Here is a 21,417-nt window from a genome sequence, read left to right as displayed (position 1 = left end):
CAATAAATACAGTAAATCGCAAAAATATTCGGGACGCTGTGCTTAACTTTAAACCTCCATATCTTTGTTATTTATAAATCGAACGACTTTATTGTTTTTGCAATTGGGTAAACATTTTTAAATTATCTTAATACACTTGCATAATAATAAACATGAAATTTATGTGTTACAAAAATAAGTAAGCTTTCATCAGGAAGAAAACAAGTATTGCCAAATCGCTGCTATGCTTAATTTAAAAGAAATACGCTTCCGATAAAACTGAAAGAAAGTAACAGCAGAATTTGAAGAAGATTGCGGGGATAGAGGTAACAGACAGTTTGGAGATTGTTTAAAGAAGTTACAATGTTTGGATGATGTCACTTTTGTTGATGAGTCTAAATTTAACAGATCTGCTTGGGATGAACGACATATAATATGGCGTAAGCTAAATCCAGCTTTAAATCCAACAAAGCGAATATATATTATTATATAATATTATTTACATTATTCGTATCATCGTAGAGATATTTCACTCTCTACGATGAAATTGAAAATGCAATTGCCTGAAGACGTTTGTAAATTATTAATATAAAAATCGTCTTTTATAGCCGTGTGAGACCTGCAACGCCATAAACCTCCCCCATAGCAGCCACTCGAAGGCTCGCGAAGTTCAGGAATTTTCTTACAACACCGACTTTCTCTCATAGTTTTCACTCCCTAAATTCTACTGTCCCCTCCAGCACCAACCGATCCTTCGCGAAGAAAAAACAGTTACAGTTACGCTAGCGCCCAAAAAGGGTAGGTTCCGTCTTCGTTTAAATCAAATTACGACATAATTGTCAATCTACCATATTTTGCAATAGTTTGAATAGACCTTACAGCTCATCTTAACGAACGTAATTTAATTTCTTTTCAGCGAGGCTCTATAAAATTAAGTTGTGATAGAGAAAGTGTAGACGCGCCAGTACACTACCGAGCATCGGACGATTTTACAACTCGTTGCCCTAACGACGCTCAACAGGAAATAGTATATTGTATCGTGCTTAACACTTTGATGGTCGAACGTGAAGACTGTGGCTCGCCGCCAGCGATTTCCCTAAGAGTTTCAACCCTATGAAATAAACCCTTGCTAACTGTTTTTCGACCGGAAAGGACCTAGAAATATTATTATAAGAAACTATGAATACAAATATATAAAATATAATAAGCTGCGAACAGCTGATTGTCAAAGTCGTAAAAGTGGTAATTGTATTAAGTCGAGAAGTTGGTGCATTTGTCGATTGTCTTTTTCTTCGCTTAGATCGATCCGAAAGGAAAGCGTGGTCATCAGGGTCGCGATGATATTGCAAATGGTACCCGGGGTTAGGGTAAGAACCGCGAAATCGTAGGAAATGCAGGAAGTGGAAAATCGATGCAGGTCTCGGTGTCTTGGAGCTGGCGGTGCGAGGCTCTCGTATGAAATATGTAGCGCGATGATAATGTAACACCTAACTACTGTTATTTATATTGTGCATGATATAGATATCGTTACACCCCCCGAGATCACGGGGCTACCGCAATAATAAATATTATCGAGAGGAATCCGCGGTCACGCAGAGTCGCAAAATCTTCCCGTGCGCTGTCGAAACATTCCTGCTAATCGTAGAAACAAAAAAACGAAGAGAATCGCGTACGCGTTTCAGGTGATTTGTATTTTTACTTCGTCCTTCGGCTCGGTTAGACGCGATGGAATAGTTCTATTAACGTCAAACCGCGTAACTTCGATGTTTCGCAATTTAACAAAGCGTTGTTATTTTTATGGACGCGTATATAAGACGGATTTGTACGATGATCGACGACCAAAATGCGTGACGAGGGGCCCGCGAATCCGTTGGTTCGGCAGTGAATAGTAATCGTGGGTGGGGGAACGCTCAGTTGGGCGAACAGCTGCTGGTCGCTGTTAATGCTGGGACACTTGGAAAACTTCCTTTTTACCAGCGTTTATTGAATTTCCGGTACTTCGCCAAAGCCCGTATCGTTTCTTGGAAACGAAAATCACTGCTGTTGGAAATGAAAGATCCATTTTCCAAAGTGCATTCTCTAATCATCGATTATGTTCTACCTACAAAATAGTTTCGTTTAGCTTGCAGCGACATCGTTGCCCATAGTGGCAAGATGGCATCATATGTATGTAGCAGTGCTTCTCATAATACGACGCGATCAACGCGACTAAATTCACTCGAACTCGATACAGAATTCTAATTTTTCGACAACGATTCTACCCTAAAACAGGATTATAAGTAATTCTAAGCGACACAGCGATCATAATGTTGTAACGACCGTAACTTGAGGCAATATTCTACTGCAAAACACATTTTTAGGTTCTTTTGATAATTTTTTTTATCAAATACGTCACATATATTTATCGACCTTTAGAAAATATGTAGAAATTGTTTTAAAGTAAAATAATTACATTCGATCATTTTACGTACTCTAGAACGTAGTAGAAAAGGGAAGAACGTTAATTCAGATGAATTTGGTTATGGTAGGTGTATTAAAATGAAAGAAAAAAATCGATAATTTACAAAATAGCAACACTTGAAAATTTAACTATCGATTTTTTATACTAGGATTGTGCATTATTTTTTCATATGACAATTTCATTTATCTTAGATCATTTTGAAGGTACAGGCCCAAAAATTACCGAAATTTTAAGTCTCTAACACGTTTAAAAATTTATGAATTTTGTGATAGGGGTATATTTCTCATTTTTTCACGTGAAATAAATTAATTAAAGTGCATCGATTACTTTGAGGATACAAATGAGAAACAGATAAAACTGTAGATATGTACCAAGCGAGGCAAGCAAACAAATGTCAATAAATTATCGTTGCTTTTGATGCTATGCAAATTTTTGAGTACAGTTCGTGTTTCTATTGTAATAAATTTGGTTTTAGAGTCGCTATGTGTTTATACCCCACCCATTAAGAGCCTATTCGTCCTCTGTGTGGGACAGGTTCCATGAAACCGGTTACCGTGTTTCCGCTTCGCCATATAATTAATTTTTTGTCATCATTGTATTTACAATGATTTTAACGATAAGAACGTTCGATTGAAAAAAGGGGAAGAAGTGAATTGTTTATCGGTATAGTGTGTGTTTATAATGCAAATATTATCTCCCTAGATTTCGTAAGTTTCCTAATTTCGACATAAAATTGCTGACTTTCGTCCATTGCATTTTTCCAAATTTCGTCGATCTTAAAATACGGTCATACAATTATTTGAGTACACATAACTTTCCATGTTATCTGTAGAAACATCAGAACTATTAAGCACTAGACCTTCTACTTCTTTAACCTCTGCATAACTTTAACAAAGAATGATTTAATATCGACAAATGTAATTGAAGTTTCAAAATTTTCGAAAAGTTACTTGTTAGTGCAAATAAAATACCTATAAGTTCTATTGGATTAGCCGAATGGCTCATAACTGATTTTGTCAGTATTATTCTATCGACTTAGAAAAACTTTGCTTTCACTGTTTCTGACAAGCTTGTCCCAGAAGTCACAACATATGAACTAATCAGGAATAAAATACAAACAATTCTTAAACAAATAGGAAACTGAAGAAAGTTTTTTGCTTATTGAGGACAAAACAAAATCATCTAGGTTCTTTTTTTAGCTGTTTTCTGTATTGCAACAGAGAACTAGCACAAGCATTTGTAAACCCTTCATCTACTATGTGAGAATAGACGAATCCTTCTGCCCTAATAAACTGAAAATATCTAACTTTTGCTACAGCTACAGCTTCTCTGTTAGTACAGAGAATCAACAATCTTTTTAATTAATGTATAGAATAGTTTGCATTTTTATACTTGTACTTGTGAACTGCCTGGTATATTATCAAGTAATATTCATTTAATTTATGTTTAGACTCTGGTCATCATCGACACAGTTTCAGGAGATAAGTCTTTGGATCATATTTAGGCAACATTGTGCACATTTCTTTATCAAATTACTATTCTTCAAATAAACGAACGTAATTATTTAAAATCGATAGTTTAATTACATATAGTTTTCACTGTGTTATTTACTTTGGCCCAGTTTAGGTTAGTTTGGGTATTTTATTTTCTCATAATTTATATACATACTTTATACTACTTAAATATTGGAAATGAAAATTGAAATGTTTGGATTCGATTCTACTTTTTCGACATTCTTTTATTAATAAAGTAACGCTCGTAAAATTAGCTCAAAGGTTTAAAATCTTTATTTTTCTGTTGAAGTATACGTATTAATCATTGACTAGAGAAAGCATATGTATCTTGTGGTAGTTTATTTACAGTATATTTTTCTGGAACTCCATTATTTGTTATTTTATGTATTATCAGGTAGTTTTGAATTTAGCGCTAAAGAAATTTAGAAAATTATAGTCTCTCTGTTGTACGATAGATGGCGTCGTAAGACGAAGTTGAATTTGTTACTATCGAAATACATTCTATCTGTTATACGTAGTATGTGATTGTACAGTTTAGTTGATACGTGTATGACGTATTAGATAATTCGAATTTATAAAATAAACAGATGTGTTTTAACTTTCGTTAAGATGAAAAATAAATTGATCGATGTGTTAGCTCACATGAAAGTAGAGTAATTACACTACTGCATTGACCTAACTTATGCATTAATACATTTCGACGATAAATTATACGTATGAAACTATTAATGTTAAGCAAAGAAATTTACAGAATACTGTAAATTGTAAAATGTGCTTAAAATGTGAGTATGTAATCTATAATTTAAATACATCTCTTGAAGTATATATATAGATTCGTAGCATTTAATTGGTATTTCATCGAATAAATAATATTACGAAGTAAGGACGTAACTTTTACTTTGTTATTTAAATACAGTTACAATTTAGGTTCCATGGAAACCTAAATTCTACATGTATCGAACAACATGGCAAAGCACAACTCGGATAAAATTGTTTTGAGCTATAACGACTGTTTAATTAGAGCAAGCGATTTAACGTTACTTCGAGGGCCGCATTGGTTAAACGATGTTATAATAGGATTTTATTTTGAATACCTGGATGTAAAGTTTAACAAAAATGAAAACAAAGAACTATACTTTATTAGCCCTGAATTAACACAACTGATGAAGATGACCGATCCATCTGAATATAGTATACTATTAGATCCAGCTAATATGTTAGAAAGCAAATGCATATTTTTCCCTTTGAATAACTGCAATAGCAGAGATACAGCAGGAGGATCGCATTGGAGTTTATTAGTATATTGTAAAAGGGATAAAACATGTTACCATTTTGATTCGTCTAAAGGTTATAATAATAGTATTGCTTCAAAATTTGCAAAACATCTAATGAATTTTCTACTTGATAAAAATGAACCTAGTAAGAAGTTCTTTGAATCAGAATGTCCGCAACAGGACAATGCGTATGATTGTGGAATTTATGTTCTGTGTCTAACAGACATAATCACAGAAAATGTCATAAAAACTGGAAGAGTAGATGAATGTGATTATAGTAAAGCTAAAGACTTGGTGCCTACAAAACGCACGCAATTATTGCATTTGATAAACGAATTAAAGCATAAATCAAGTGTACCAGAATGATGCGTTATAACAGAACATATAGCTGCTATATTTTTTCTAAAACATACATTGTAAATATAATTAAATGTTGTCATATACCCTGTTAATAAATGTGTGTTCTACTATTCGCCGTAAATGTTTATATTTATAAAATACTTTTCGATTTTAGACTACAATGATCAAAACATTGGTTTTGAATTGTAAGTTATGTTTATATAAATTTTATTCTATAGTTGTCTGTATTAAAAATAGCAATTAATACTTATATTCGATTAATTCTACAGGTTACTCGTATCGATCAAATGCATAGTTTTTAATACTTCGCGCGGATAAATATTGGACGATTCTTACGTATGTACGTAGGGTCTACATTTAAAATATTTCTTGCAATACGTTATATGTCCAAGACGTGTATACTTTTTGCAATTAACGTTTTAGTAACAGGTTATGAAATATTATTAAAATGCTTGTAAAAATGAACGTTTCGTTTGAATGGATCACGGCAATTTGCAAACAGCCGTGTGCACTAGGCAGATCTCTCTATGGTGCATCCACTAAGAAAGCTTACTTACCGACATATCTAACAACATTGCAGATTATTATAAAATAATTTTTGTATTTAGTTACATGTTACGAAACTCGAACGCTTGAAATATAAACACAATGTATCGTAGAGGTTAGTAAAATAATTACGAAGATAATAGATACGAAGGATATAGATTTCAAATGCAGTGATAATCAAATGTAAACAGTGATTCATTCTGATAATCGACATTCTACTATACGTATTAATTTCACGTTTCTTCCAAGGTAGTTAGAGACGAAGCATATACGCGAGTACTGAAAATAATCGATGTCGATGTGATCCTTGTTTAAGACTAGAATCCAACTTTATTAAATGCAGCATTGTATGTGTAGCTTTTACACGATATCTTGATGTTTATTAGCCTGAATATTACAGTATTATTTAAAGCGTAGCTTACAAATTGATAGAATTTCACTTTTTATTAAGTTACATTTTATGGAACAATGAGTCACTTGTATATGTCACACAAAATGGGAATTAAATATAAATATCGAAGTGCAACAGTGATGATCCAGTGGCAGCAAATCAGCGATCGATCGTTGAGTATCAATACATTTTGCTATCGCAGTTTACGCGAAGAAGTCATCTTTGGCAAAATGTGTGAGATTTTTCTGTAAACAAGACATTTATCCTTGAGGATCTAATCGTAGAATATACGTAACGTGTTAAATATGTGGCGGTGTCACTGGGTAATATGTGTATCGTCTACGGTGAATAATTAAAGCGAAATTGTAAGAATCGTCAAATATTCGATCTGACGATCGATCATCTTTGCGCAGAAGGAAAACTCTGCTGCAATATGTACCTTGATTTCAAAGCGGTGCACGCGGCCAGTATCTTTACGCGTATTGAACGTTAAGCTTGTCTAAACTTTCGTGATTTTTGCGCGGTTTGCTTCTAGCGAAAACGTGTCAGTCTTTCCAGCGCGACGCGTCAAAACAGTCAGTCGATCCACTTTACGTACGAATTAACGACCTAAATACAGTGTTCGATTAACACGGATACACATTAATAAGAAGATATTCTTTTAACTCCTAATCGTGAAATGAAAATTCCAATCGTACTGTTTTTGTGTTTAAAACTATTTTTGTGTTATTCTGTTGGCACAGGATATTAAGAAATAATTATCAATGCTCTTGCACGGAATAATTTTACTCAGTGCTTCAAGTGTATCACTCGAAACGTTACAGCTGATATATTAAATTGGGCGATAAAATAATGTTTAATTTATTCGTTCAATATAATTAAATGAAGTTTTGAAAAGAAACCAAGTTTTATTATTATTTACGTTTCAAATGGAATTGAAGTAAAAGTGGAAATAGGGAAAATAGCTTTATTGCAATTTTATCGGAGAGAAACCTAACATTTTTCAGGTATCGTTCGATCTCCTTGAGAGATTAGATCTATAAAGACCAGTTTCTGAATAAACTGTCGTTGTGTTCATAGTTCTAGTCAATGAAATTACATCATGACTGCGAAAAAGAATGTACCAATGGACGATGAAAAAAGAAAGCAGCTAAAAGAGAAAATAGAAAGCACGCGTAATTCTATCGAAAACTTTGAGCCTCCCGATGGTGGCTGGGGTTGGATCATTGTAATGGCGGCTGGATTTTCCAACGTGAGTTCAAACTTTATAATTCGTCTATTAAAAATTAAATGTTATTTTTATTTTTCCTTTTACGATAAAATATTAAATTGAAAGTATTAGAATTCGTCAATTGAAACTGAAGTTTTATTATTTTTATTCCTCCTTTTACGATAAAATATTGAATTGAAAGTATTATAAAGGATTCTAGAGGATTCTAGAGGCCAAAATAAGACGAAAATCAAGAATAACAATTTGTTAATGGAGGCTTTGTTAAAAAGTTATTAACGTTTCAAGTTCCGTTCGTATTGAATTTTTTTCTCGAAAATGCGCAAGATTTCGGGGGTATGTCTATTCACCAAAAATGATTGTAATTGACCCTCGCAACCGAAAATATTTTTTTTAGAACGATTTGACATTTTTGAATTTAATTGTTAATAACTTTATAACGAAGCCTCCATCGACAAATTGGTATCCTTGATTTTCGTCTTATTTTGGCCTCTAGAATCTCTCATTAAAATTTTTCCCAGGGTTGGCCGAATACCCTGTAATTCATCTATTGAAAATTAAATTTTATTATTTCTATTTTTCATTTTATGATAAAATATTGAATGGAAAGTATCATAAATATTTACGTTTATTGTTTCAGCTTTGTGTATTACCAATATTGCAATCCTTCGGGCTATTATTTCGGGATAGATTCGCAGAGCTGGAAATCAATTCGTCAGAAACAACAACTATACTTAACATAAACTGCGCTGTGACTGCTTGCATGGGTGAGACGTTTCGCGTATATTAATTACTTTAAAATCCTCTTCATATCGTGCTTATATTAAATATTTGCTTACGAACACGGTCGTTATTTCGAGATGTAACTGACCGATAGTGACTAATTAAAGTAACGTGACGTATTGACAACGAAATAAATATGTTCTTATCTCGATTGTACCAAATACTCGAATTTCTCGATTATCTCTGGTACATTTATCAGTCGTTCTACCGGAATATCGATATTCGTGTGAGGTCATGAGCAAATCTCGTATGCTTCTGGTGTACTTTAGCGTCTCGTTAATTAGATGCAATGATTCTTATTATTTCTCTACGTCGATCGTAAATCATCGATGGAATGTGAAGTAAACAGAATGGTATTTCATAGACAACCGATATTATCTTCCAAACTGTAACGTTATTAAAATGAGAATTTAACTTTTGGGGCAATAAACGCAGCAATTATTAGGTCTACGCAAAAGTTTTAGTCTTTTTTTTTACTTACACATATAATTATTACATTGCCCCCCATTTCTCATCTATTTTAGAAATTTATCGTTAAAATAAATAAGTATACCTTAAGAAATTTTACTGCATCTTAGAAGCGTTTTTAATAACATTTTAATGTGTGTTAGGATTAGCCAATGGTCCACTATTCAGAAAGTTCAGCTGCAGGCAGGTGTCGTTCACAGGCGCCCTTATTTGTTTCATATCGGTTACGACGTTATCGACCATGAAAACTTTTGTCGGTGTTTTGATGCTTTTTTCGATTTCATACGGTAGGTTAGAACGCGAATAAAATGCGACAGTGAAGTAAGAAACTTCACTTTAAGACAAAGATGTTTGAAAATAGATGCTGATCAAATATTTAATTTTAGCTATTGGGACTGGTATCACTATGTCGTCGAATGCTTTGGCTCTAAACACGTATTTTAAACAAAAAAGAAGAATTGCAACGGGGCTCAGTTGGACTTGCACAGGCATGGGACCTATTATAATACCACAGGTAATTTTGCATTGCATACAAAAATATTTATAAACAATAAAGTACGTTGGGCTTTAAAGTAAAGCAAAAGTTTGACGAACGCATTAATTTTTAGATAGTTACATTGCTGATGCCGAAATATGGTATAGAGGGTACCATTCTTATTTTTGGCGGTGTTGCGTTTAATGCAGTCGCTTGTGCTCTTCTGCTGCAACCTGTTTCACTGCACGCGAAACGGAAACGAAGTACAGAAATATTAAATGCGAACAAAGATGAAGAATTATCAACGTACAATAAGGTACGATTTAATAATAAATAATATTATAATATAAATAATGATGCAAAGAGAGTAAAACGAGGTTCCAAGGCTTTAACAACCTGGCGTCGTACAGTTCTTTCTGGAATTACTACGAATCTTTTCACGGGTACTACGATGTTCGTTCGCGACATAGTTACAGAATCTCTAATTGTTCATGGTGAACTTACACGATGTTGATTTCTTTACGCGCGTGTAGACTCTGCATTACGTTACGAAGCAATTAAATGAAAAACTTCATCGCGTTAAACGTAATGCAATTGCGTTTTTCTAGATAACGCCAGAGGCAAATAATGAAAACGAGAAAAGCAGATCGTTGGAGAACGTCGCTAACAACATAAAAAACAGTACTTTGAACCTTGCAAAAGGAAAATTCGGAAGCCAGTATTTGTACTACGACGACGAAGAAGATGGCGCGTCTGGGATAGACGTAATCGGTCCTGGTTCCGCTATGATAGCACGAGCTAATGATGGTTGGTAAGTGAAAAGTTATTACCGTAAAATCACAGACGAGGTATACAAAAGATCTACTCGTATACCTCGTATCTGACAATACTCTAGAATCTTTAAAGAATCAATGAGAATCAAAACTTACCTAGCGAAGAAGCTCTATATTCATGATGACCTATGCAAAGCGGATCGCAGCTAATTTGCTAATATTATTTAGTTTTTAATTAATAATTGCATTACCCAGCTAAGAGTGATACGATTATTAATTAAACGCTAAATAATATTACCCAGGTCTCACCACGAGGAGGTTGCTGCGAATCGAGACCCGCCCTAACCGATTCCCAACCACCCTCTATTAATAAAGATCTTCTGTGACCAACGATCGTTGGTCGAAGAAGAAACAAACGAAAGTGCAATCAATGAAAGATGCACAACCAACGAAGAGAGTTAAAAGAATTTGTCTCCAAATAAAAATAACCTGCCTAAGATAATGATTAATCAAACATCTGCTTAACTATCTTTATATCAAGAAACAATTCTAAATTCGCAGCCATTAGCTCGGTGTCACCCACGAAGAATAACTTTTCTATCGTGAGTGACACCGATTACCAGGTCTCACCACGTGGAGGTTGCTGCGAGTGGAGACCCGAAGGGAGATGGATGGAATCCAAGTTCCATCGATCTCCCTTTTACATCCTTAGAAACTAGATTAGTCGTGCCAAGTAATTATTTTGTTTAAAAGAGGGACGAAGCTAGATCGTGGGTGACGCGACGCGACGCGATACGACGCGATGCACCATGCAATGGTGCGAGGAACGAGAGACGCGAACCGAATAGCGAGGTCAGAAGGGTCAGCTCGTTGCCTCTTGGCAAGTCCGATCGAAGGGTAAGGGAATCGACGCACCCGACACGGGTTCCCCATTTCCCCCAAGCAGCCTGCTGGGAGCCAAATGGACCCAACTCGGGATGTCTGACAGAGAGAGGGATCCCGAGTCGGGGCTACCGTAGACAGGAACAGTCCCTGATCCCCTCTACGGCCGAAATACCCTTTCCCTTGGATCGTCTCGCTAGAGGACGGCAACTGACCCTTCGGACCAGCTACTCGGCCGATCACTTGCTTTCTACATGGAAGCAGCGGTGATCGGAGGAGACGGGAGACGAGTGAAAGAGAAGCTACTTGTTAGATAATTACTTGGCAGGACACGCGGCTACACTAAAGACTTAAGTCTAAATACCAAGTAATTATTTTGTTTAAAAAGGGGTGAAGCTAAATTGTTGGAGACGCGACGCGACGCGATGCTGAACCGTGCAGCAGATCTTCGGATCGAATCGACACTGCCCTTGGTAGATTGATTTCTATTTCTAGAAATCGATCTATCATTGGCAGGCGACTAGATCTTTCGGACAAACTGGACGGCCGATCACATGTTTCGTTCCGCGAAACAGTGGTGACCGAAGCAAGAAACGAGAGAACGAGTCGAGAGAAGCTACTTGTTAAATAATTACTTGGCAATATTGGGAGACGCATACACTAGAGACTTAAAATTAACGTCGAAGCTCAAGTCTAGTCAACTCGAAGCTAAAATTCGGACGCTAGAAGGAAACAAGGTTCCTTGGATGTTAGTTCTACCAAGCAATTATGTGGTTAAAAAGAGGGATGAAGCTAAATCGTGGGTGACGCGACGCGACGCGACGCGATGCTGAACCGTGCAGCTGATCCGAGGATCGAACCTACTGCCCTTGCTAACTCGATCTCAACAAGAAAACAGAGAACTGCAACCCCGAATCGAGGTCTCCATTTCTCCAACGCAACCCGCCGGGAGCCCGAAGGACCCGACTTAGGCTGTCTGACAAAGAGAGAGTACCTGAGACAGGGTCGTCTTCCGCTGGAAGGTATGCGTTTCCGCAGGATACGGAAACTCCACACCTTCCAGCGAAGTGCCGTTTTCCCTCAACCAAGCTTACCAAGGGAAGGCGATTAGATCTGTAGGACCAGATACACGGCCGATCACATGTTTCAATCGATGAAACAGCGGTGACCGAAGCGAAGAACGAGGGAACGAGCGAGAGAAGCTACTTGTTTAATAATTGCTTGGTAGGACGCGGAAATATGTACAATAAAGAAATCTTCGACGTTAATTTTAAGATTCGCGACGAAGCTTAAATCTAATCGACTTAGAATTAAATGTCCCTCGGCGGTTGTGGTGTTTTCCATCGATGTCCTTGCTAATAATCTGAAACTAAAATTGATACCCATATTAGTGACATACGAAAGGAAAGGAAATTTGGATGGAATAATTTGTCGTGCTGATGTACCGAAGAGTGAGAATCTATGAGATTCTCGATGTTAAATCTACCTAAGGAAATTAAACCCACCTAACAAAATTTACACATAGTACGAACAAAGTATTCTACCTATACTTGCGTAACGAGAGATAAATAGAAGGAGAGATAATGTCGAAGTAAAATAGCAAGCAATTACGAAAATTATCCGAAGAACCATACCAACGAAGACGAACAGAAACAAAGATTGACCAGAATTGAAAATCCAACGATGAAATAATAAACAACGAAGAGTGAAAATATCAGAGACAAAGAAAAATATCAAACAAGAATTATACATGGGTCAACACGAACATGTCAATTCAGAAAATAAGGCAGAAGTAGAAATAGAGGAGGACAACATAATAATCAGATAAAACCGGACAATCAAGGAACATTAAATTATGACCAAACAAATAAAATAAACTGGTCAATTCTGTGATAATAACATAAACAAGTAAAGTGAACTTACTACTTGTTGAGCATTAGTTATCATTACCAAGGAAGCAGCACCAGAGGTCCAACTGTAACATAAGAAACGATTCGTAATTTAGCAAAACCGATAGACAGTTCCATAACGTTCAATTGGTATCAAACGACAAAATAGAAGTGGGGAGAGCAATTTTAAATAGTTCTTACCAGTGGTCATCACGGTCCGGCACTGGTCAGTAGTGGTCAGTAGTGGTCAGTAGTCGGATCTCCACTGGTCAGCACTGGTCAGTAGTGGTCAGTTCTGGTCAGTTCTGGTCAGTTCTGGTCAGTCCTGGTCACTCCTGGTCAGTCCTGGTCACTCCTGGTCCCCCAGTGGTCAGCACTCCACGAATGGCCTGGCTTTGGCCCGCGAGACCCGTTCCCCCTGGATGCTCCAGGGGTACTGAAGAACTTGTCTAGCGGTAGTCTTCATGTGGGGAAGTCGAAGAGTGGGGAGACAGTGTCAACGTGAAGAGTTAAGAACCGCTTGGTCTAGAGAACAATACCATTTCGATTGGTTCAATCTCTTGACCATTTCTGGATCTCCACTGGACCGCTGACCTTAATGTCAACCTCACCGTTGACCACCCAGTGACCATAAGTTTGGTACCACTTTGGAAGAGGGTGTCTCATGTTATAAGACACTCGTGGTACAGTGATAGCGTTCATCCCACTAACGATAGGTCTATTCTTTATCTCGTTTATGCGTAATAGGTATACATGGGTTAAAAAATAAAAATGCCTGGGTAGTTAAGACAAAATTGTACACAGGTTGACACAAATCGGATTTCAGCTGTTTCGAAAGCAAGAAAGAAGGACTTACATTTGCCTTCTTTCTTGAATTCCTGAAACTGTCCAAAGCAACTAAGCTCAGGTACACATGGCTGTGGATTGGTGTGCATGTCTATTCACCAAAAATGATTGTAATTGACCCCTGCAACCAAAAATAATTTTTGATACCAAGAAAAAACAGTTTAGAAAAATTTAAAAAGAAACGATTTGAAATAGGTTTTCCAGAAAAAATACATCGACTGTATCAATAACGTCTAGAGTATCGAGAAAGGACAGCATTTCAAGGAATTCTAGTCAAAAACCATCGCTGCCTTTAAGCAGACAATCTAGTATAAATACTGTATCGTCGGTAAGAAATCTTAATAGGTAAATATATGTTGTATAAAGTAAATCTAACAAATACGTATGTCGATTTACGGTTGAAAAATAAATATGTGTCGCAAATAAAAACGTCGACTATAGTTGCCCATCGTAGCGAAAGGGTTTATGCTCGTAATAAGCTTTAAATTTATTTAACATTGAAGACAAAACAGTGAAACAGAAAGTTACCGACGAAGAATTTCTGGGCTCCCTGCACTTCCACTGATTATTGTTAATGAATCCTGCGAGCATACCGAGGATGCTGAATACTGTAAAGATCCTCTCTGCATTCAAAAACTGCAACAAAAGTTGGCGACGTCCGAAGAAGTCGAAACTGATAAACTCTTAAAAGTGGTGAGATTAAATAATATATTCCTGTAATTTTTAATGCAGTTGTGGGTCAGGAAAAAGTCATCACAACTCAAGGAATATTAAAATATAAAGAAGATAATTACTCTTCACAATATTTTTGTTGTAACATTAATTTTAGGAATGCACCAAAGAGACGACGAAAACAACTTGGTTGCAGTCTTTGGTAATTTTTTTTGACTTGGATCTTCTTCGCGATCCTGTTTACACAAATATGATGTTAGGCATTGTGTTCGCCAATTTCGCTGAATTGAATTTCGCTTTATTAACGCCATTTATTTTGGGCGAATACGGACTTTCCAAAACACAAGTCGCAACTGTAATGTCGATACTTGCTGGCACCGATGTAGGCACCAGACTAACGATTCCTTTTATTGCCGATTTTATCGGTTGGCAAAACAGAACATTCTTTCTTATGGGTGTCACTGGAATGGCAATTGGTCGCATCGGTAAGGTATTAATAAATTTTAAGCTAGAATTAAAATCTCTACCACGCAGTAATTAATTTATATAACATTCGAGTAAATACTCTTAGAAATAACTTCCCTCAAAACACTGTCTGAACCTCAAATATTTAATCTTCAATTTATTTATTCCAGTGTTGGCACACACGCGTGACTTTGGAATTATTATAGCAGTTGCAGTCCTAGTTGGCTTTGGGAAAGCTTTGCGAACGATATTCATGGCTCTTGTGATTCCAGGTCACGTCCCTTTATCGAGACTTCCAGGTGCAACTGGTATACAATTGTTAACGAGCGGTATAATCTCGTTTTCGCTAGGTCCTCTTGTAGGTTGGATCAGAGATATCACATCCAACTATGCAATCTTGCTTCACAGTCTAAATGTTCTCACATTTTTGACTGTAATTTCCTGGTCCCTCGAGAGGTACCTCACGAAACGAAAATCAAGAAAGTCAGCGGAAAAGAACGAGACGCAAAACAAACCATTAACTGCTTAAGCGTGTGGAGTTTACAGTTTTGTATTAAAACGAACAAATAAAAAGAATAAACGTTTTATACTTGTACTTAAAGAATTTGTTAACAAGTATGATTTATTAATGAATAAATATTTATATCGAATCACATTTTCCATCCCAGCGCAATCGTTACGTTTAGGAAATTGCCAATAACAGTGTCGTAATGATTATTGTAACGATAGAGCATAACTGAAGACTAATGGTCAGATTAGATTAATTGATACTTTATAGAGGCTTTTATCTGTATCAATCGTGATGACTATTCATTTTATGCGGACACTTCGACACCTGTCATTGTGAGAACACAAGACTGATATTATTCTTATAATACTCTTATTACGTGTTGTGTCTAAAATTTGTTTTAATTTACCGAAAAACTTCTAAAACCACTGCAAACAGTATTTACACGGTTCAGAGTGCTACGCAAACAGACGCGAAGAACGATAACGATACTGTGATGATTTATAAAACAAGTTTTGTGTAGAAAATTGTGGTGATAATGTGGTAAGCAAGTATTAAGAGAAATTAAGTAAATTTGTACAGCGATATTGTTTGTGTACACAAGGATTACAGAGAATTAAATCATTTAAACGAGGTTTGCATGATTACGCCATCAGGTATGTTATTTGCATCGAATAGACAAATATTTAATTTAAAAATATTACAGTATTTTTCACTTTTAATCTTATGAAGATACTGGTATAACGCTTTACAACTAATGTGGTATGATATAAACAATAAAATTGATGTTAGTATAAAAAAGAAGAAAACATGTCCGCAAAAGAAACTGCTAAAGTACCTCCGAATGGAAAATGGGGTTGGATGATTGCTTTAGCGTACGCTTTAAACGGGGTAATAAACTAAACTTACAATTTAAACTATTTTTATGCCTTTTTCACCGACAGAAATAAGCTTTAATATATTTTTATTTTAAAAAGTGAATTATTATTCTCAGATATCGACTATACCTATATTGCAAGGGTTGGGATTAGTATTTAAAGACACTTTTCCTCGTTTCGGGTTCAGTGCCACGCAAGGAGCCATTATTATTAATATAAATTTGGCATTTGGTATGGTACTTGGGTTGATTAATGGGCCGTTATTACGAATTTTTGGATATAGAAAAATGGCTATAATTGGTAGTTTGTTATATTGCATCGGAGTAACAACGACAGCGTTCATCAGATCATTTACCCTCTTTATAATATTCTATGGTATCTTTGCTTGTAAGTACAATTCATATCGTGAATTATAAAATTGACAAAATAGAACGATATTCATTCTTCAATTGAATTTCTTTCTACTCGTCTCTGCTTTCTAGAATAATTAAAATACAATTGATCTAACATTTACAAGGGGATCTACAGTCGTGGAAATTGTTTTTGATAAAATAACAGGTGCAAATTATAGTATTTAGTATCAAAAAACTCTAATAGGTTTCTTCACAATGGTCCTTTGTTTTCGAAGTAGAATATTCCTGGTCAGACATTATATTTTCAGTAATGAATTTTTTTCTCGAAAATGCGCAGGATTTCTGGGGTATGTGTATTCACCAAAAATGATTGTAATTGACCCCCGCAACCAAAAATAATTTTTTTAGAATGATTTGAAATTTTTCAATTTAATTTTAATAACTTTTTAACGAAGCCTCAGTCAAGAAATTCTTGATTTTCGTTTTATTTTGGCCTCTAGAATTTCCCATTAAAATTTTTCCCAGGTCGAACACCCTGTATACTACAATTTGCACCTGCTACCTTTTCAAAAGCAATTTCCACGACCGTAAGGTCCCCTCATTAGATCCTTTTCATATTGACCGGTTTTCACAGTCTGGTTGAAGATGAACATCGGTCTTATAGTAATTTTAGACTTTCTTTTATACCGTAATGGCGTACAATAGTGTTTTTCTGTATAGCACTTGGCATGAGCATAACGTTTTCTGCCTTCTCGTACGCGCTGAATTCTTATTTCACGACAAAAAGGGGACGAGCAATGTCATTAGCGTTAACAATGATTGGTCTCGGTCCTATAATTGTACCACAAGTTACGACAATCTCACTCTCGTATTATGGATTTCAGGTATTTGTTACGTATGCACTGTAATTTAATTTTCATTATAAAATATTTTCAATTGTGCGTTCAAATATTTTATTATTAGGGTACTGTTCTATTGTACGGAGCGTATAGTTTGCATTCGTTGGTAGGAAGTTTATTACTTCAGCCATTGAAATGGCACGCGAAAAGTGCAAAAGTTCAATCGAAAACTGCAGACGAAGAATTAATTATAAATGGAACAGAAAACAAATCCACAGGTAAAAATTCTCACAAATACAATAAAATAATAAAAATTGCCTTTAGTACGTATTGCACACAGTTTATACAATTCCATTTTATTATTTACGAACATTTGTAACAGATATGAAATCTGGTTCTGATGAAAAAAACACTAATTTTCAAGAGGACGAATACTCCTTAAACTCAGTATTGGATTTAAGCAACTTGCAAAAAAGACGAAAAAGAACTACTTCGAAGCTCGATTATGATTCTGATATTGGAAGTATATACGGATTTGATATACTTTTCTCGCAACAACTCTCAGATACAATAAACGGTAATCAATAAATTGTTTTAATTCACTTTATATTCTAAAAGTAAAATAACTTTTTATTAGATGCTTTTTTAAAATTCTTTTTTTATTTTTGTATCCAGTTTTGTTACATTAAAAAGTTTTTAAACAAATGACACTTCAAGGTCAATATTAGAATCTCTCGGTAATGCATTGTTTGCAATAATAAATAACCATTTAGTTTCTTCAGCAGAGAAGGATGTCGATGTATACAGAAACAGGAAGCAACATGATCGGTGTACGTATAAAAAAAATGATAAGAAGATGAGAGATAAACGTTTTTTTTTTTTTTTAGATAAAAGTATCGATACGATCAATCTTGGTAGCAGCGTGAAAATTTTTGATGAGAGATCTGGGTTTGAAAGGAAGTACAGTAATTTGAGTATTCCTAATGTAAATGATTTTCAAATGGAAATGGATTTATTGTTAAAAAATAACGCAGAAAAAGAAATGGTAAATACAGGATCTGATTGCAGCGAAGAGTACGTATAACTTTAAACTTCTAAATGACTTCTTTGATTCGGAATTACCCACCAAATATACCGATAAAGTTATCGGGCTTCTTTCTGGAACAATATTCGAGAGAAAAATTCGCATAACAGTCTAAGCTTTTAGTAAACCACGTGTTAAATACTGACTCTAAGAGGATGAGTCACTGTAGAAAAACCTTGTTTAATTCTTAGATAAACCAGCATTTAATCCAGACTGAATTTACTTGGCCATGAATAGACAATTCGAACTGATCTAGAACATTCTAGTCTAAAATTACTAATAATTTGTATGATAAAAGTTTCCATACATCTTCTGATCGTAGCTTTAATTTTCATTCCTCCATTTTTAATTACAGAACCATGGAGGAGCAAGGGTCAACAAAAATAAATAAAGTTACGTAACATATAGTATATAATTAATTGATTTTCATTACAGGTCCGAAAAGAAGTCAATTATGAAACAAATACTCCAGAAAATAAATCAAGTGTTTGATCTAGATCTATTGCAAGATCCAATATATGTAAATATTATGCTGGGAATGTCGGCCGCCATCTTTGCGGAGGCGAATTTTTCCACGTTGACGCCATTCATCCTGATGGATATGAAATTATCCACCAATGATATTGGAATCGTTATGAGTATCATTGGCAGTTTGGACCTCGTTTTCAGAATGATGGCTCCATTTCTTGGTGAATGGTTTCACCAGCCTCCAAGAATAATGTATCTACTAAGTTTGTGCCTTTTGATTATCAGCAGGTCATGTACGTATTTTATTATACAATATTGAGTAGAGAGAAGTGTAAAATGTAATTTATGTTTTTTTGCATTATCGTTTTTCAGCGATAATATTTGTCCATACATTTACTCCAATGGTGTTTGTCGCGGTTGGATTAGGGGTTGCAAAAGGAATTCGTACAGTTTACATGAGTCTAGTAATACCTCATTATGTACCAATTGAGAAGTTACCTAATGCATCGGGAATTCAAATGATTGTGAATGGATTATTTCTCCTAACTGCTGGACCAATTCTTGGTTTGTAGAAAAATTTTAATGGGAGATTCTGGGGACCAAAATAAGACGAAAATCAAGAATAGTAGCTTTTAAATTGTGGCTTCGCTTAAAAGTTATTAACGTTTAAAGTTTAGAGTTTATCATGCTGAGTGAGAACCACTGTCACGCGCTACAGGCGGAACTTTAAACGTTAATAACTTTTAAACGAAGTCTCAATTAACAAATTAGTATTCTTGATTTTCGTCTTATTTTGGCCCCCAGAATCTCCCATTAAAGTTTTAAATTTATCTGTCTATTATTTATATTAAGTACATAGACATTAACGCAATTATATATGATTTCTCGTTATTTACGACTGCTTTAGGTGTGATTCGCGACAGTACTGGGTCCTATGCGTCCTGTATAATCATGATGAATTGTATTACTGCATTCACAGTGGTAATATGGACGGTGGAAATGTTCATTGTTCGGAGAAGAAAATTACGAATGGGAAAGCAACAACAAGCCAATTCTTAATTGTACTTTAGTTTCTGTTACAGGGCGTATCCTAGTTGCTCTATCAGACCAAGAATCATTCCATTCTACCGACGTGTATATAAATACCATATTAAATGTTTTCAATAAATTAATTCGGTATTTTCAAGATAGTTTAAATAGAAACATCTGCACCATTTTCTACGTGGAATGGTGACTGTATCGTCTCCACTTTAATTAAGGTCGTGTGCTTATTCAATGTCGTTCGCCACAGGAATAGACTTAATGACGTGAAGTGTTTCGTTAAAAGCGGCTCGAGCCATTTTACCACCGCGATCTTGCGCGGTAACAATAGATCGTTTTTTCCCAGAATCTTCCGGTAAAAGTTCTCGCACGCCGTTAAGACAACAACGTACGACTAAAACTTTTGTTCGAACCAAATGACCACTATTTGCGTTTACCTGTTCGATCCTCACAAAACTGACACAGTTCCAAAAATTTATTAGACGTAACTGCGATAAATACGATACTACACGTTCCCATAAAAATAAGCATCTTCCTCGATTATACGCGACTCCTTTTAATTGATGATTTGCTCCTTAATTGAGAATAACTCTTACTTGACGTTGGAAAGTGTCTTCACTATCTAGGCCAGTGCGCGAAGAAACGTATTGTTCATTAATACTTTTAGTGATACGAAATTCTACGGTTCAGTAACTTTTACCAATTTCATCCGATCCTAACGCAAATAATCAGAAATTGCAAAAATATTCCTGAATTTTACATTTTAATGCGCGATAAAAGTAGAGAGCCGTCTTAAATTTCAGTCACGAATTTATGGTAAAGTATTCGCACTTTTCAATCAATGAAAGAACGTGAACCGAAACGCGATCTCCTTTCACTGTATAATCGGGAAAGTCTAAAACATTGTCAATCCGACAGCACACGGAATATGTATGAATGTGCGTCGCTCTGGCATCTGAATACGAATGGCCAACTTCTTTTGGCCGACTACCAAATAAGGGAAATTATCGAATGTGACGATACAAGGGAAAACGAACGATTACGCGTTCAGGAAAAAATATTGCAAGATCGACCAGCGTGTAATCAACTAAATTTTCAAAAACAAACATAAACGTACCAGCAGTTTAATAAGCCGTCTATTATTAAACATTTTACATTAAAATAAAATAATATAAAAACGTTTACATGTAACTATATAGTGGACACAAAACAATAGAATGAGTTTCAATCACAAGAAATT

General features: G+C 35.4%; 2 protein-coding genes across 3 annotated transcripts; both read left to right on the top strand.

The window, feature by feature from the left end:
* The first annotated feature begins 13 nt into the window (after positions 1-13).
* LOC143349581 (uncharacterized) lies at positions 14-20,283 on the top strand. Its single transcript, XM_076780926.1, has 23 exons — positions 14-419; positions 588-777; positions 896-1,973; positions 7,533-7,777; positions 8,394-8,520; positions 9,148-9,291; positions 9,391-9,518; positions 9,613-9,795; positions 10,088-10,290; positions 14,065-14,214; positions 14,373-14,562; positions 14,699-15,026; positions 15,177-15,529; positions 16,307-16,405; positions 16,509-16,779; positions 17,466-17,629; positions 17,709-17,862; positions 17,967-18,161; positions 18,358-18,414; positions 18,472-18,658; positions 19,104-19,429; positions 19,509-19,700; positions 20,044-20,283. The coding sequence occupies exons 4-23, from the start codon at positions 7,628-7,630 to the stop codon at positions 20,193-20,195; spliced, it is 3,753 nt and encodes a 1,250-aa protein (XP_076637041.1). The 5' UTR covers positions 14-419; positions 588-777; positions 896-1,973; positions 7,533-7,627; the 3' UTR covers positions 20,196-20,283.
* Positions 4,280-7,607, top strand: LOC143349598 (sentrin-specific protease 8). 2 transcript variants are annotated; one of them, XM_076780950.1, is made up of 2 exons: positions 4,280-4,736; positions 4,882-7,607. In XM_076780950.1, exon 2 carries the CDS (start codon positions 4,920-4,922, stop codon positions 5,592-5,594), a length of 675 nt encoding a protein of 224 aa, XP_076637065.1. In that variant the 5' UTR covers positions 4,280-4,736; positions 4,882-4,919; the 3' UTR covers positions 5,595-7,607. The 2 variants fall into 2 exon arrangements, with proteins under 2 accessions (XP_076637065.1, XP_076637063.1); XM_076780948.1 differs by having other exon boundaries at positions 4,871-7,607.
* Positions 20,284-21,417: the final 1,134 nt, after the last annotated feature.

Source organism: Colletes latitarsis, chromosome 13 (genome assembly GCF_051014445.1).
Source record: "Colletes latitarsis isolate SP2378_abdomen chromosome 13, iyColLati1, whole genome shotgun sequence".
NCBI classification, from domain to species: domain Eukaryota; kingdom Metazoa; phylum Arthropoda; class Insecta; order Hymenoptera; family Colletidae; genus Colletes; species Colletes latitarsis.
This window is presented reverse-complemented; position numbering and strand designations above follow the sequence as displayed.

Coding starts and splice junctions, on each gene's coding strand:
- LOC143349581 (XM_076780926.1), top strand. CDS start 7,628: ATGACTGCGAAAAAGAATGTACCAATGGACGATGAAAAAAGAAAGCAG. Junction 7,778..8,393: donor TGGCGGCTGGATTTTCCAAC/GTGAGTTCAAAC, acceptor TTATTGTTTCAG/CTTTGTGTATTACCAATATT. Junction 16,406..16,508: donor TAGCGTACGCTTTAAACGGG/GTAATAAACTAA, acceptor TATTATTCTCAG/ATATCGACTATACCTATATT.
- LOC143349598 (XM_076780950.1), top strand. CDS start 4,920: ATGGCAAAGCACAACTCGGATAAAATTGTTTTGAGCTATAACGACTGT.